Genomic DNA, 18048 nt, shown 5'->3' with positions numbered 1-18048 from the left:
CTGTTGGTTATTGTTTTAATGTGTAAACCAGCCAAAAAGCTTATTTGGATTATGTATGGTTTGCTGAGAATGTGCAAGTGTACAGAAATCTCTAGTGATTGGCTTTTTACACCAGGACAAATTTAAGTTTGAGATGTAAATCCTGGAAAAGCTTTTCCTAAACTGTGATTAATGAAACTTGCTGCTTGGGGTAAAAGCTCCTAGGATTTTATTTTGAGTTATCTGATGGACCATAATCCATCAATAATCAATAATCTACCATATCTGAGAGAAATGCCACAAGCTACTCAGAAAATACGATACTGGTGGGAAGTCAGCACTAGGAAAAGCTGAGAGGATAATTTTAGCCTCAGTCTAAGAATGGGAGCCTCCTGACACAGTTTCCCCATTATGTTCTTTTGAAACGGAACAAGACCTTCGCCTCTTACCCCAAAAGAATCTGGGTCCCATTTGTTTGAGGGGGGAATGATAAGAATGGGAGCTAGACCCCAAAAAGGAAAAACCCTGGACTTCCCACTTGGCCAAATCTCTGGCATTTGCCTGACACTATAATTCCATCAATTAGCCTTTCATTGTGGCTAAACTCAATCTTCCAATTCTCTGTTACCCTTAACATAGCCAAGCCCTCCCTATGGTCCCCAGCCATTTCCCACATTTCATCCTAGCTAGGCGCCACTGTCCAGGTCCCAGGAGTCCTGTTCACTCCAGCTTACTGGCCCACTCCCATTCAGATCTTCCTTAGATCCCTTCTCCAGTCACCTCAAACTACTTGGCCACTCCTAGATCCCTCCCACATTCTTTTTTTGTTTTGGGGGTTTTTTTTGGTTAGGCAATGGGGTTAAGTGACTTGCCCAGGGTCACACAGCTAGTAAGTGAGGCCGCATTTGAACTCAGGTCCTCCTGAATCCAGGGCCAGTGCTCTATCCACTTCGCCACCTAGCTGCCCCCCTCCCACAGTCTTTCTGTAAATAAGGTCCATCTTGTCTCCATTAAGGTGCTCAGATTCCTAAAATCTAGCCACTGCTCAGATTCTCAGAATCTAGCCAATACCTCACAGACTCTCAAGAGAGTCCTGAAGAGTCTGGCCAATATGGCGGATCTTTAATAAACTTTGTCTTTGGCAGGAAAAAAAATTGTTTTTAATCCAGAAAAAGACTTTAAGTTGGAAAGAGATAATAGAGAGGGAAAAAAATGCTCACTTTTTTAAAAAAAAAAAAACTTCAATAGTGAAGAAATACTTGAAAGTGATAAGAATAGAAAAGCAAAATTCACATCACTTTAGAAAAAGTTACTTGTTATAAAAAATAGTTTTCTCAGTCTATTCTAGCCTATCAGGATTTTTTTGGAGTCAGACTCAAGTCAACCAATGTGTTAAAACCCCCTCTAAGCTTGGTGCTATCTGCGAATTTGACAAGCAGGCCATCTAAACTTTCATCCAAGAAAGCATTAAAAATATTATACAGCACAAGGTCAATGACCCATTCCTGGGTCTCCAGCAGCAGAAGGGTAAAAACAGTTATACAAATGTTAGGACATGGCAAAACTGTTACTTCAATTATAAAATGAAATACAATTATAAGCTCACCCTGCATTTTACTGGTTCAACACCTGCTATACAGAAAAACTAAATTAAGTCATGTGTTATGGCAATAACAAGCAAAAGATATATCTGAATTTAGGCCATCAAAACAGAATTCTGAATTCTATGTGGAGCAAACGCATTACTTAAGTTAAGATATCTAGCATTATCATCAATTAATGTAAGGTGCTAAGAGGCTGCAACCATTTATCTTTACTCACCCACAAGCAACATACTGTCCATTCCTAGACACAGCAATGCTTAATCCACGCAAACACCCTTCATCAGTAAATTTATTCAGGCACTTCCTGGTATTCACATCCCAAATGTAAACTTCACCATCCACTGAAAGAAGGAACACAAGAGGAAAGGTAACATTACAATTTTATAATCTCGAGGCAAATAAACCCATGGGTCCTCGGAGCTACTCCAGAGTTACCACATGGACATACAGTAAGCACTATATGGGACACCCTGTGACAGCTAAAGAAGACAGCTTTCACCTCAAATTAAACCGAGGTCAGTGATGAGAAAGTAACTATATTTCATGCTGGATTACTAGCATTGGGTTTTTAGATAATAAATCAGGGCTTTAGATGCCAAATTTAGTAATCCCTACAAGTTTGATAAGCCCTCTTATTTTCTCAAAATTTGACCCAAAACTCATGAAATCCTCCCTCCTGCCTCAGGTCATCCTCCACCCCTGGAATGCCTGCACTTCCCTTTCAGACTCAGTTCCTGCACCATTTCCACAACGCCCTCCCTGAAAATCCCTGTGGTTAGTGCCATCTACCAAGCCAAAGAGCTTATTTAATCCCTCCTCTCTCCCATGTATTAAGCTTATGTATCTTACCACCTTCTCTCCACTGTAGAATAAAAGCTCTTAGAAGGCAAGGACTATTTTGCTTTTGTGTCTTTGTATGCCTGGTGCCTAGCACAGAGAAGCACCATACTAATTCTAATAGTTTGTTGAACTGAATTAAAATGGAAACTTTTTAATAAAGAGCATAACTGAGAGTTCGCTGCTATTGTGAAACTGTTTACATAAAGCAAAAGAAACAAACAAAAAACTAGGGATCAGTAATGTACAAAAGGAGAGACACCAAAAACTTCCTAAAACAGACTGTGGTTTGAATCTGACTCTGACACTTACAACTGTGTGACAAGGGGCAAGTCATTTAACCTGAACCTTAGTTTCCTGATCTGCAAAAAAAAAAAAAGAGAGAGAGAAATACCTACCTGACAGAAGTATATGAGGAAAACACCCTAACCCTTAAAGCATATAACAGAGAGAAAACAAATTTATTTTATGCTGTTTGTCTGAGAAGAGACAATTGTCCAGAGATGAAACATACTAAGAGAGGATGTAGTTCTTCTGGTATTCCCAGGAGGAATTTGGAAATGGTGAGCATAAGTTGTGGGAAAAAAATGAGTTACTTTGGAACCTCAGGGTAGTGAAACATTGGAATGGGCTATCCAAGGCGGACTGTGGAATCTGTCACCAGACAGTCTATTCATGAGCTCGCTCAAAAGTGAACAAATTCTGCTAAAGTTAACGATCACTTGTCTGATCAGGTACTATACCACAGGCCTAAAAAAATTTCTAGCTCTCCTCTTGCTTTCTAAAGCATATGTTTCCCAAATCTGGGGTACTACCTCACACCTATCAGATTGGCTAATATGACAAAAAAAGGAAAATGATAAATATTGGAGAAGATGTGGGAAAACTGGAACACCGACGCATTGCTGGTGGAGTGGTGAATGGATCCAAACATTCTAGAGAGCAATTTGGAACTATGCCCAAAAGGCTATAAAACTGCATATCCTCTGATCATCAATACCACTAAGTCTGTATCTCAAACAGATCATAAAAAAGGTAAAAGGACCCACAAGCACAAAAATATTTATAGCAGTTCTTTTTGTGGGGGCAAAGAATTGGAAATTGAGGGGATGCCCATCAATTGGGGAATGGCTGAGCAAGTTGTGGAATATGAATGTAATGGAATACTACTGTGCTGTAAGAAATGATGAGCAAGTGACCTCAGAAAAACCTAGAAAGACTTACATGAATGCTGAGTGAAGTGAGCAGAACCAGGAGAACATTGTGCACAGTAACAGCAACACGGTACGATGACCAACTTTGATAGACTCAGCTCTTCTCAGCAATGCAAGGATCTAAGACAATTCCAAAAGACTCATGATGGAAAATGCTATCCACATCCGGAGAAAGAACTATGGAGTCTGAATACAGATTGAAGCAGACTATTTGCTCCCTTTTTTTTTCCTCATGGTTTTTTCCTCTTGTTCTGATTATTCTTTCACAACATGACTAACGTGGAAATGTTTAATATGATTGTACATGTATAACCTATATCATATTACTTGCCGTCTTGGGGAAGGGGGACAGGAGGGAAGGAGAAAAAAATTTGGAACTCAAAATCTTATAAATAAAAGTGAATGTTGAAAATGATCTTTAAATGTAATTGAAAAAAATAAAATACTATTAAGTGGGGGGGAAATAAAGAATATGTTTCCATAAAATATATGATACATAAGAGCTTGAAGTTTTACCTTTGTTTCTTTTGTTTCTTTTTTTAAAAAAAATTTTTAAAAGAGGATGAAGCCAAGAGGAAAAGTAAGCAGGGTATGTATGCTATCCTACAGCTATAAAATAAAAGGCTAACACAGGAAATTTCATGGACTCCAAGTTCAAGGAGGCTAGTTCATTTAAATGTGAACGTTAAGGGTGAATCTGAAGACCAGAAGGAAAGGAATACTGCTTCTTTAAGGAACCAAAGGAACAGAGAGAGGTGGATAGTCACTGAGGTGTTTGTAAAAGTAAGTTATATGAAAATACACAAAAGATACAGTATTTCTTCAGTATGTGGGAACTCACTCCAGATACAGAGTTCAAATGATCCAATATATGATTTAGGACATGGGTTGTAGAGTGTTGTCTGAAGCTCATAAGTGATTTGCCTTGTAAGCATCAGAGATGATATTTGAACTCAAGTTTTTGTTTGTTTGTTTTTGACTCCAAATCCAGGACCCTATCTACTACATTTTCTTAAAAGTAAAGTAAAATAACAAAAAAGAACAATAAAAGCCCACTCTTACCACTCCAGGTCCACAACAGAAAAACATAAGTAGAAAAAACCATTTAACACTTTAAACTTATATCAAGAAAAATTAGAAAGATGATTTTTTTTGTACTTATAACTTCTATAATTACACTGTTTGCTCCCAAGCCACCTTTAAACCAGAGCAAAACAAGTATGTTCTTCAAATAGAACCTCTCATGGTCACAGGGCAAAAGGGTTCGGAGGGTAATCAAAGACACATGACATGGAGAAATCCCAATCTTAGAAGCTTAGTTTGTAAACTATTGCCACCCATATTCCAGGGCGCGGCAATGAAACAAAAATAGGCAGAGAGAGAAACAAGGTAAAGAACCTTTGTATCTTGGGGATTACCTAAAATCATTTATTTCCTCAGAACATTTTACAACGTTCAGGGAGAAGAAGCAGCTGAATATAAAATGTTATTGTTTATTCAGTTGTGTCCAACTCTTTGTGACCCCATGGACAATAAAAAATGCACTGTACTATTTGGCCAGTTATTTTTATCTCCTCTTTTCTTTATTTAAATGTGAATTTCTAAATCCATAACATTTTACATTATTCAAAATGTTTTAGTATTTTTAGCATTACATAAATTACTGGGTCTGGATAAGATTTTTTGGAAAAGATTAAGATCACTGGATAGATCACTGGGCCTGGAATCAGGAAAACCTAAGTTCAAGTCTAGCCTCAGACATTTACTGTGTGTCCCTGAGCAAGTCACTTCAACCTGTTTGTTACAGTTTCCTCTTCTATAAAATGAACTGGAAAAAGAAATAGCAAACCACTTCAGTATCTTTGCCAAGAAGACTTTAAATGGGGTCATTTGGAGTTAGAAAAAACTGAACAACAAGATTACTAATAGAACTGGGCTAATTGTGACAACCCCCCAACTCTCTTGTACAAAATAAGATCCCCTATCTGTACCTTTCACTCACACATGGAATGTCCCACCACCAACCTTTATTTCCCAACCAGTCTTATGTATTCAAACTGAGAACTTTGCATTAAAATTATGCAGTAGGTGCTCCATCACTGGACCTTGATCTATGTATGAGGCCAGAAACTCACTATAAACTATATCTTTCTAATTCCCAAAGCATTTTTTTTAAAAACAAAAAACCTCATATATCCTCAAAGCATCACCAATACAATATTTTGAAAAGCACTTCCTTTTAAAAAGACTTTCATGTTGTTGAAGCAGCATGGCATAGTAAATAAAGGGAAGACTCTGAAATCAGAAAGACCTGAATTCAAATCCTGCCTCTGGCACATACTGTATGACCAAAAATAAATCACTGAATCTCTAGGTGCCCTGGCCAACTCAGTAAGATAGTAAGTTATAAAGGATTTTCTAATCTGTCACATCAACAAAATCACAGGTCTAGCTAGAGAAGAAAAAAGTGCTATAAGTTCTATGCCTAAATCTCATGTCAAAAGGACACTTCGAGATGCCAAGAAGATAGTGTCTTATTGAAAGCATTTGTGATACAAGATTTCTTGTTCAGACAGAGCTCAATGTAGACACAATCAAAAAGTATTTATTAAGTTCTTAATATAGTGCGAATGTGTAGAGATACAAAGAGCAAAATGAAAACAGTCCTTGCCCACAAGAAACTTACATTCCATCAAGGCAGGGTTAGTGTTCATTCCTGAGGAAGTCACAAAGACACCCTTGTTAAGGGCTGTTACATTTAAGTGGCCAAAGGAGAAAAAGAAGCAGTTTTCAAAGAAATACAAACTATCAACAACTATATGAAACAATGCTTAAAATTATTAAAAACAATAGAAATGGTAAATTGAAATAATGTTTCACCTTATACCAATCAGACTGGCAAAAATGACAAAAGATAAAAATGGTAAATGTGGGAAGGACTTTGGGAACAGAGGCATATTGCTGCACTGTTGATAGACCAGTGAATTGATCTAATCTTTATAGTGCAATATACCAGAGTTGGGAATATAGAAAGCAATTATGAATTATACCAGGAAAGTCACTAAACTGAACCCTTTGACCCAATGATATCAAGACTGCGCGAATACTCAAGGCCAAAGACCTTTCTAAGGGAAAGTTCTTAAATATAACAAAATATTTATAGCAGCATTTGCATGCGTATAAAAGCAAAAAATTGTGGGAAAAGAGTGACTGTCCATCAAATGGAGTAAGGGTAATCAAACTGTGGTATATGACTGTAAGAGAATATTATTGTATTATAAGAAATGATAACTATAAAGGATATAGAGATATTAGGGAAGAATTTTATTGCCAAAATAAGTAAAACCAACATAACAATTTATACTAGGACTACATCAATGTGAAAGAAAACAATAGTGAAAGACATCAGAACTCTGACCAATGCAATAATCAATCTTGACTCCAGAAAACTAACAGTAACACATACCTCCCTCCTCTTGGCAGAGTTGGTGGGCTACAGGAACAGAATGAGGCAAATATTTTCATGAAAAATAATACATTTCTTGTTTGTCAAGAACTGCATCCTATGTGTGTATGTGTGTACACACACACACACACACACACACACACAACACACACACACACACACACACACACACACCCTCTCTCTCTTTCTTCTCTGATCCTTACAGTTATTATCTCCCCTACCCTCCAAATCAAAAACTGTCAAAGGCAAATGAGGAAACCTAGGACAAAATGCAACCAAGTCCCATGGTGCAATATACCATAGTTGGGAAATACCACATGTTATTTGTGAAGAAGCCTTTTCTAAAGTTCAATCTCATAAATCAAGAAGATAAGCGTAATACAGATCAACCACGTCAGTACAGTTTGGCCTCATTTACAACATATTCAACAGAGTCAAAATCCTTTTGAGTATTTAAAACACAGCAGCAGCAGACTGCCTTCAAGGCGTTTCCTGAAAACAAAATGAGACATGCCAGCTCCTGCACCTCTGATGCAGTATTACTTCAAGGTGACACCATGCATGGAGAGAGGCTGCTGATAAAACCCACTAATGCTCCCTCCACTCTCTAGCTCTACCTTGTTGAGGACCTTGGACTAGACTACCCGGTGGGATAATTTTGTCTTTTTTATTTCTACAGGTCAGTTTCCCCACACTGAAATTTTTTAGAAGGCCACCTACATTTAAACTGGAAGGAGGACAAGTAGAATGGTCACATATTACAAGAAAGAGCTATTCAAGTAGGATGACCAGGAAAAAGGATGCTCAAGAGGACCATACACGGATAAAAGTGACAAGAGAAAGAGAGTATGAAAATGAGTGAAAATTATTAAGGATCAGTTTTAAACCTCTTTGGGGAGTATGTGGGGGAAGGGTTTAAGAGAAAGGAACAAGTAAAATCAAACAGGTAAAAAACTCTTCACTCCTCCCTTCTTCCTAACATCAATCAATCAAAATCAATAAACACTTATTAGGCACTTACTATATGCCAGACACTATGTTAAGCACTTAGAGATACAAAAAGGGACAAGTGACAGTCCTTGCCCTCAAGGAGCCTACAAAAAACAAATACATACAAACAAGCTAGATCCAGGAAAAAAAGGAAATACTTAACAGGAGGAAGGTACTAGAATTAGGAGGGGTTGGGAAAGGCTTCCTGTAGAAAATGGGGTTTTAATTGAAATATAAAGGAAGCCAGGGAAGCCAGTAGGTAGAGATGAGGAGGGAGAGCATTCCAGGCATGGGAAACAGCCAGAGAAAATGCCCAGAGTTGAAGGATGGACCATTTTGTTCATGAAACAGCCAGAAGGGCAATGTTACTGGATGGAAGAATACATGGCAGGAATAAGGTTAAGACTGGAAAGGCAGGGCAGCTAGGTGGTGCAGTGGACAGAGCTCCGGCCTTGGAGTCAGGAAGGACCTGAGTTCAAATCCAGTCTCAGGCACACAAGACATGACACTTACTACCTGTGTGACCCTGGGCAAGCCACTTAACCCCGACTGGCTAGCAAAAAAGAAAAAAAAAAGAAAAAGACTGGAAAGGTAGAAGGCGGACAGGTTATGAAGAGCTTTGAAGACAAGTAGAAATTTTATACTTGATCTTGGAAGCAACAGGGAGCCACTGGAGTTAATTGAGTAGGAAGGTTATGTGATCAGACCTGCACTTTAGGGAACACCAGCAGACTATTGCAATGGTCTAGGCGTGAGGTAATGACGGCCTGCACTAGAGTAGTAACAGTATTAGAGGAGAGGAGGAGGAATATTCGAGAGATGTTGCAAAGGTGAAATCAAGAGGCCTTGGCAATGAATGCATCCAATGGGATATCTTCAGGGGCAGAGGGCATGGTGAGAAATACCAGATGACTCCTAAATTATGAGTCTGAGAGACCAAGAGGATGCTGTTGCCCTCTACAGGAATAGGGAAGGTGGCTTGGGATGAGAGGAGTGTTGGGGGAAAAGGTAATGAGTCCTCTTTCAGATATGTTGAGTTTAAGATGTCTGCTGGACATGCAATTCATCTTAGAAAGTCAGCTGGATATGCAACACTGGAGGCCAGCAGAAAGGCTGGGGCAGGATAGGTATATTTTGAGAATCATCAGCATAGAGATGGTAATTAAATCCATGGGAGCTGAGATCAACAAGTGTAGGAAGGGGGAAGAAGCAAGAGAAGGGGATAGAGAGAGGAAAACCCTAGACTGAACCCTGTAGTACATCTATGATTACCAGGAATGACCTGGATGAGGATCCAGAGAAGGAGCTGTCAGATGGTTAGGCTTCATCAGATGGCTGCCAAAGGAGGCCTCGACACAAAAGAGGTTAAGAATCTCTGTTCTAAAAGAAGTGCTAACGTCTGATAAAGGTATTTCTTATCAAATACAAAGTCTTCTTTTTTTCCCATTAAACATATTTTCACTTTAGTCATGTTGTAAAGAAGAAATCAGAACCAACAGGAGGAACCACAAGAAAGAAAAAACAAAACAGAAGAGAAAAAAAGAGCAAATAGTATGCTTCAATCTGTGTTCAGACTCCATAGTTCTTTCTCTGGATGTGGATAGCATTTTCCATCATGAGTCTTTTGGAACTGTCTTAGATCCTAGCATTGCTGAGAAGAGCTAAGTCTATCAAAGCTGTTCATTGTACAGTGTTGCTGTTACTGTGTATAACATTCTCCCGGTTCTGCTCACTTCACTCAGCATCAGTTCACGTAAGTCTTTCTAGGTTTCTCTGAAATCTGCCTGCTCATCATCTCTTACAGCACAGTAGTATTCCATCACATCCATATAGCACAATTTGTTCAGCCATTCCCCGATTAATAGGCATGCCCTCAATTTCCAATTCTTTGCCACCACAGAAAGAGCTGCTATAAACATTTTTGTACATGTGGGTCCTTTTCCCATTTTTATGATCTCTTTAGGATACAGCCCTAGAAGTGCTATTGCTGGGTCAAAGGGTATGCACATTTTTATAGTCCTTTGGGCATGGTTCCAAATTGCTCTCCAAAATGGTTGGATCATTTCACAACCCCACCAACAATGCATTAACATTCCAATTTTCTCATCTTCTCCAACATTTATCATTTTCCTGTTTTGTCATGTTGGCCAATCTGATAGGTGTGATGTGGTACCTCAGAGATGTTCTGATTTGCATTTCTCTAATCAATAGTGATGTAGAGCATTTTTTCTTATGACTATAGATACCTTTAATTTCTTCATCTGAAAACTGCCTGTTCATATCCTTTGACTATTTCTCAATTGAGGAATGACTTGTAGTCTTATAAAATTATACTCTATATATTTTAGAAATGAGGCCCTTATCAGAGACACTGGTTGTAAAAATCCTTTCCCAGTTTTCTGCTTCCCTCCTAAACTTGATTGCATTGGCTTTGTTTGTGCAAAAACTTTTCAATTTAATGTAATCAAAATTACCCATTTTGCATTTCGTAATGTTCTCTATCTCTTGTTTGGTCATAAATTCTTCTGCATAGATCTGACAGGTGAACTATTCCTTGCTCTCCCAGTTTGCTTATAGTATCAGTCTTTATATCTAAATTGTGCACCCATTTTGACTTTATTTTGGTATAAGATGTAAGATTTTGGTCTATGTTTAGTCTCTGCCATACTCTTTTCCAGTTTTCCCAGCAGTTTTTGTCAAATAGTGAGTTTTTATCCCAGAAGCTGGGGTCTTTGAGTTTATCAAACAGTAGATTCCACTGATCCAGCACTCTATTTCTTATCCAGTACCAAGTAGTTTTAATGACTGCTGCTTTTATAGTACAATTCAAGATCTGGTATGGCTAGGCCACCTTCCCTAGAATTTCTTTTTACTAGCTCCCTTGATATTCTGGACCTATTATTCTTCCAGATGAATCTTGTTATTATTTTTTCTAGCTCTATAAAATAATTTTTTGGTAATTTGGTATGGCACTGAATAAGTAAACTAATTTAGGTAGAATTGTCATTTTTATTATATTAGCTCGGCCTACCTATGAGCAACTGATGTTTTTCCAATTATTTAGATCTGACTTCATTTGTGTGAAAAGTGTTTTGTAATTGTGTTCATATAGTTCCTGAGTTTGTTTCAGGAGGTAGACTCCTAAATATTTTATAATGTCTACAGTAACTTTAAATGGAATTTCTTTATCTCTTCCTCTTGGGCTTTATTGGTAACAAACAGTCTTTAAAAACAAGTTAGTACTACATTGATGGTATCCCCTGATTAAGGTGAAATACCAACCCTACCGAAAAAAGCAAGAACTAGCTCATATCTTTTCACAAGGTGCCAAGTTCCACTGGCTGGGGATACAATATTGATCTCTCTGCTGTCAAAAGAAACCAGTAAAATAGGTTTAGAGATGCAACTGGCTCAAGGAATGACTCCCTACAATAACAAAAGACCAGGATAGTCATTCACTGAGCTCATATAAGTAAAAAGATCCTTTAAAAATGACATACAACATGTCATTCCTTGATAGGTCTACAGTTTGCCTTTCAAAATGAAACCAAAAGCTTTTTCTAACAGTGATACTTTTTTTTTTTTAGTGATAAGGCAATGGAGCCTTCCACAGCTGTATTTGGCAGCCTTAATGAACAAGCTCCTACTCTTACTATACAATGTCAGAATACTATAACTGCAAATACTTATTATGAAATAAATTCTACAAAATTCTTCAGCATGCCTTTTCCCTGAATACCTAATAAGTGCATTCTTCTTCACAAAGTTATGCATTCCAGATTGCATTTTCCCTTATAACAAGTCAATATAAAAGAAAATTCAAAATGTTAGAAGAGGTTGAAAAGACAACTATAATTCACCATAACTAATCATTTGACATTTCTTTTAAGAAGTCTAATACACCTGCTTCTTACAATTCAACATTGTCTTAACAGATGCTATTTATATAGCCTATATACAACTATATAAATTATGGCAACATGTGATCTCTTATAAATAAGCTTTTGCATATCAAATTTTTCCATAAAAATTAACATTTAATACCATAAGAATTCATTACTACTGCCTGAAAAAAAAAAGGTAAAAAGAGTAAAGGCAGAATAAACCAAGTTTTAAAGTTTAAAACTAGTTTTCATTCCATAGTTTTCTCATTCAAAGCAAGAAATTAAAATTCAAGAAGAAATAAAATTTAGTTTTTTTAAATATGAAGATTTTGATAAACACATCCATGCCACTCTACTAAGTCATTAAACTTACCAGAGCTGGCATATATCTTTGTGCTATCTGATGAGAAAGCTGACGCTGACGCTTTTCCATTTATTTTCACACTGCCAATGAGCTCTTTCGTCTAAAAGATAAATAAGAAGTAACAAATTGTTCAGGACCACATTATGTACTCTAAAAACAACTTTTCTATTTTCCAAGTTCTCTTTTACTCTTCTCTATTTTGAAGATTATCCTTCCCTAAGAATTTAAGTTTCTTCAGTGGCCCATGCTTTCTTATTTGAGACTCTAGGTTCAAGTGTAGAACAACCTGGGAATGTTTAAGAGTCGCAGGCTGGGATACAAGAGAAAAACAAGCCTTAGCAATAAGTCACCTTCATTGAAAGTAGATGAAAATATCCTGAAGAACCATTTAAGAGCAAAAAGGATCCATCTGGTGATACTTCAAAGTTTCTGACAAACTTCTCTTTTAAACCTTAAAAAAAAGGAACAAATGAATTCAATAAGGATTAATCATTTCAATCAAGTTCTCATGTATTAATTACTGAAAGTATTTTTAAATTCACATGACACAGTTGAAAAGGGACATCGATCTATATAGAGCCGGGCTGCAAAAGTGTGCAGACAGGTCCTGGGAGCTACAAAGAATGCCTCCTAAGATTTATTAGCCCCTTTGACAACACACAAGCTCACCTTGCTTACAGGGTCTATCAGGAACAGAAGCAGACAGCTATGTGGCCTGCAGGGTGTCCCTGTCCTCTCCCCAAGACATTCTAGTCCTTCCATGTATTGCTTCTCTGTTGGCATACACTGTGCGTCAATACCCTGCTCAGGTAATAACTCACATTTAAAGTTTATAAAGTACTTCCGGGAGAGGAGGAAAAATGCTGAAAGACTGTAATACATCAGCCAGCATTCCAAATGAATTAACACCCATGTGAACAGTAGCTAAAAGGTCTTGTGAGGAAAAAAGATTTGGGGATGTTGAGCAAAGCAGAAGTGAACAAATGCATCCAAGGTCAAAAGCATGGAAAAGCAAACAAACACAAAAGAACAAACGACACTGCCACACAATATAATTGCTATGTACCATTAGATTTTGGGGAAAAACACAGACTGTTTGTAGTCTCTGACCTTTGCTCAACTGAGTTCACTAAAGACTGAGGCAGGGAGGGAGCCATTCCTACAAGAATCCACACACAGGTGTGTCACAAGATCTAATCCATTGCATTCCTTTATATCCTGAGGCAGAAAAGTTGTACAGTATGGAGAAGTGACAGTCTCCATTTAGTACACTCAAACCTCAGTGGTTCACAACAAAGAGACTGAAGGATGAGTTCTGAGGAAAGCAACTCATGTCTAAGGGTCAAGCTTCTTCTCAAGCCCTACAAACACCTGTCCAATAAATAAAAAGGACTTCTAAGTAATTATCAATCCTACTCTACTTGCACAAAAGAAGCTTATAATGACCCATGCTTTAAATGGCCTTGCTCAAGGGAAGGGGGCTAAGGACTACCAGCCAAGGTCCCCTTCCCCTCCATGCTACTCCAATAGGACTCCTTTTCAAAGACTTCAGTAATTTTCCAAGTTAAATAACACTTGGTACTACATTTTGAATAATCAAGATACTAATCTCATGACTTAGTGTAACCCCAATACAAGGTCATTAGAAAATGCTTAGTGTGCTGTGGCTACACAGTCAGAATTCCCCACTGAGCAGGCTAAGATGAAAGATGCACCAGTGAGAGTTCTTGAAATGAGAAGTCAAAAAAGTAGAAGCAAAAGAGACAACTACTGCAAAGAATAAGCAGGGATTAGATAAAGGCACATTCAATATAAGGACAAAACAGCAATGTGGCAGCGTCAGGCGCAAATACAAAACAGGAAAGCACTAAAGCCAGGCCAGAGTCCAAGGAACCAACTCTCCAAGCAGATTTAAGGCTGAGAAAAAGTTTTTTATTTGCTGAAATGAATGCAGCAAATTTATTGACTTCTTTTTGAGCCCCAGGCTCTGGGGTAATCCTTGCCCAGAATGCACTTCATCTGCAGGCAGTTCTTGCCTGCTGTTAACTTTCTCTACCTAGAAAAGTGTGCCCCTGGCAGTCTATCTTTGATTCTGAACGGGTTCCATTAATTTTTAGTCAACTCTTTAGGGCACTGTAAATATACCACCATATCTGCAAAAATAATTCCTCAATAATACCTATGGCTATTCCCTCAATTTCTCTTTCTCGTTTTACTAGAAGAGGTGACAATGGACATCCTTGTTTCAACCCTTACTTTAATGGAAAGTATTCTAAATTGTCTCTGTTACATATAATGGTAGCTCTTGGTTTTGGATATATACTGTTTATCATTAATCATTTTAAGAAAAGGTCCATTTATTCCTGTTTCCTAGGGTTTTTTCTTACAAAAATGGGTGTTCCATTTTGTCACAAGTTTTTAACCAATTAAGCTTATATTTTTCCCAATACTAAACCAAGTCTGCATTCTTGTTATAAATAAATCTAATCCCAGCATGTAATCTTTGTGATATGTTTTAGCCTCTTTGCTAATATTTTATTTGAAACTTCCGTATCAACGTTCATTAGGGACGCTGGTCTATAGTTTCCTTTTTCTGTTTTGATTCTCCTTGGCTTATGTATCAAGACCATAACTGTGTCACATAAGATATTTTGTGGAATCCCGTCTTTACTATTTTTGCAAATCATTTATGTAACACTGGAATTCATCTTTGAATGCTGGAGAGAATTCACTCATGAATCCAGATGGTTCTGGAATTTTTTTTCTTTAGAAGTTCATTTATCACTCTGAAATTTGGTTATTTAAATTCTTTATTTCTTGTTCTATTAATTTTTATACATAAACATTCATTTATTTCATTAAATTTTCAGTTTTAGGCACCAAAGGCAGCTGGTACCACAGTGGATAGAGTAGCAGACCTAAAGTCAGAAAAATCTGAGTTCAAATTTGAAGATACTTATTAATGACCCTGGTCGACTCATTTAACCTGTTTGCCTAAGTTTCCTCATATATAAATTAAAAATAGCACCTGTCTCACAGGGTTGTTCTGAAGATCAAATGACATAGTACATGTAAAAGCGCTCAGTGGCTTAGTGTGCTGTCTGACACAAAGTACATGTTACATAAACGCTTATTTCGTTTCCTCTTCCTTTCCTGTAAAGGCATATAGTTGGGCAAAATAGCTTCTATTAATATCCTTTCTTTCTTCTTCCTTTGTCGTAAATTCTCTTTTTTTGATTCTGAAAGTAGTAATTTGATTTTCCTCTAATGGTTTTTTTGAAGGAAAAAAAGCTACTAGTTTTATTTAGTAATTCAGTGGCATTTTGGTTTTCAATTTTATCAATTCTCTAAATTTTCAGAATTTCTATTTTGGTGTTTAAATAAGGTTTTTAAACTTGTTAGTTTTCTAGTATATTCAGTTGCATTCCCAATTCATTGACCTGTTGTTTAGAGATACTTGTTCTTAACCTACCAACTCTTTAGGGTTTCATTATTTAGTCTCCAGTTTATTTTTACTACTTTCGTCAGCGACCTTTGATTTAATATAAGTTTTACTGCAACAACTACAACTACTTCTGCCCCTCTCCTCTTCTATTTTTATCTCTGGTCAGAAGATTTCATTTTCTGAATATACTAGAGTGGTATCTTTCAAGGACTGAATGAGATTCAATTCTACTATTCTTATGAAAATAAAAACAAAAACAAAATACTCAAGTAATACTTGTCAGAAACCTAACTAGCAGAGGTGAAAATGAGAAGGTACAGGGATACTAAGGCATTAGCAAATAATGTTTATTACAGAAAATATTAGAGATGGGGAAGAGAGGGAAAGAGGGAGGAAGAAAGGAAAGATGGAAGGAAATAAATTAGTTGAGGACATGAGGAAAGGGACTTAAGTACTAGGAAAACCACAAAAGCGTTGGATAATAGGCTAATAGTTACAATAGAGTCAGTCCCAAACCAAATGATTTGGAAAAAGAGGCAGAAGAAGAATACTAGAGAAAGAGAAAGTGAAAAGGACAGGTAGATTAGAACCATCCTTTCTAACACATGTATTTGTAGCATAAATAGCTGATATTTAATCATTATTTGCAGATGATATGATAGAGTACCTAGAAAATAGAGACCATAAATTGAGCAAAGTTGCATAATTTAAAAAATAATAACCTGCAAAAATATCTGCTTTTTACTTAACAAAAAAATAAAGAGAAAGAAAATATAATTTAAAAAGAAACCCCTTTTACACTGGCAACAAAACTATCAACTATTAATCTGGGAATTAACCTATTGAGGAATACAAAAGACTTGTATGAAGACAATTGTGGAAACACAACGACCAAAATAAACGCAGACCTAAATAACTGAATTGACCAATTCAATTAATATGACAGATATTACAAAACTCTAAAAAGTAAGTGATGCATTATTTTATCAAAATACTAACAGGCTTCTTTATAAAACTGGACAAAATCACATTACCACACTTTAAACATACTACAAAATAGTTATTATTAAAATCATCTAGTATTGGCCAAAAAAAAGGGGGGGGGGAGAATAATATTAGGTATACCAGACATTCAAACTAAATGGATAAAAAGGATTTGTACTTGATAAATCTACTAAGCAAACTTGGAGAAAAGATTCATCACAAAATAAACATACTTGGAAAAAATGGTTAGAAATTAGGAAGACAGATTTAGACACTTCTTATAACATATACCCCAGTGAATTCCATCTTAGAAAACTTTTAAAAAATGAAAAAAAAATGGGGCAACTAACTGGTGCAGTGGCTAGAGCACTGGCCTTGGAGTAAGGAGGACCTGAATTCAAATACAGTCTAAGACCAAACACTTGACATTTACTAGCTGTGTGACTCTGGGCAAGTCACTTAATCCTAACTGCCTCCCCTCACCAAAAAAATAAAGAATTATTAGAGTCATGGTACAATAAAAACTGAATATACAATAATATCTACAATAACTGAAAACAAAAAACTTTTAAACAATAAAAAATAGAAAAACAAATTGAGAAAATAGTTACAGCAAAAAAGATAGATAAAAACTTGACACCTAAAATACATAAGGAAATGTTAGAAAGTAACAATGATAATTTCTCATACACAACCAATTAATGATCAAAGGACAGAGGCAATTTTCAAAAGAAGCAACATGGTTAATAACCATTTTTTTAATGCCAAACCTCACTAATAATCAAAGAGATGCAAATTAAAACAACTTTAGGATACTGCCTCATACCCACCAAATTTGCAAAAATAAAAGCAACAACTGGTAAAGTTGTAGAGAAATTGCTATTCACTTACTGCTAGTGGAATTGCACATTTACAGAATTTTTTGGAGAACAAACTGGCAGTTCACTGAAAAAGTTATATTAAAAAAGATACATTCTGATTCAATTTCACTGTTGGGGATATACCCTAAAATATTAAAATACTAGTTTTTAAAAGGTTTTCATAGTACCATGATATTTAAATATAAAGAACTGGAAACAAGTTAAATATCCAATGACAGAGGAATGATAAAATAAATGTCAGCACATTGATATGATCTAATGGTCCAGTTCTGTGATTTTATCACAGTTATGTACCAGCTAACTCCACGAGCAAATGCCCAGCAATAACAGAGATCTGTAAGTTAATCTCAACGTGTTGCCCTGGGTCAAAAAAGCCACTATGTGTTAAGAAACATAACCT

At 36.6% G+C, this 18048-nt stretch overlaps 1 protein-coding gene across 2 annotated transcripts in view; it reads right to left on the bottom strand.

Annotated features, from left to right (window-relative positions):
- UTP18 (UTP18 small subunit processome component) overlaps nucleotides 1-18048 on the bottom strand; it is a 44103-nt gene that overhangs the window by 13896 nt on the left and 12159 nt on the right. For both annotated transcript variants that reach the window (XM_020972586.2, XM_020972585.2), the window contains exons 8-10: nucleotides 12689-12789; nucleotides 12348-12438; nucleotides 1801-1924 (exon numbers count right to left, since the gene is read on the bottom strand). In XM_020972586.2, the coding sequence (XP_020828245.1) occupies nucleotides 1801-1924; nucleotides 12348-12438; nucleotides 12689-12789 (316 nt within the window). The remainder of the gene's footprint in view (nucleotides 1-1800; nucleotides 1925-12347; nucleotides 12439-12688; nucleotides 12790-18048) is intronic.

Source organism: Phascolarctos cinereus, unplaced genomic scaffold, assembly GCF_003287225.1.
Source record: "Phascolarctos cinereus isolate Bilbo 61053 unplaced genomic scaffold, phaCin_HiC Scaffold_5;HRSCAF=322, whole genome shotgun sequence".
Lineage (NCBI taxonomy): Eukaryota > Metazoa > Chordata > Mammalia > Diprotodontia > Phascolarctidae > Phascolarctos > Phascolarctos cinereus.
Note: the sequence above shows the minus strand (reverse complement) of the source record. Positions and strands in the feature narration are given on the sequence as shown.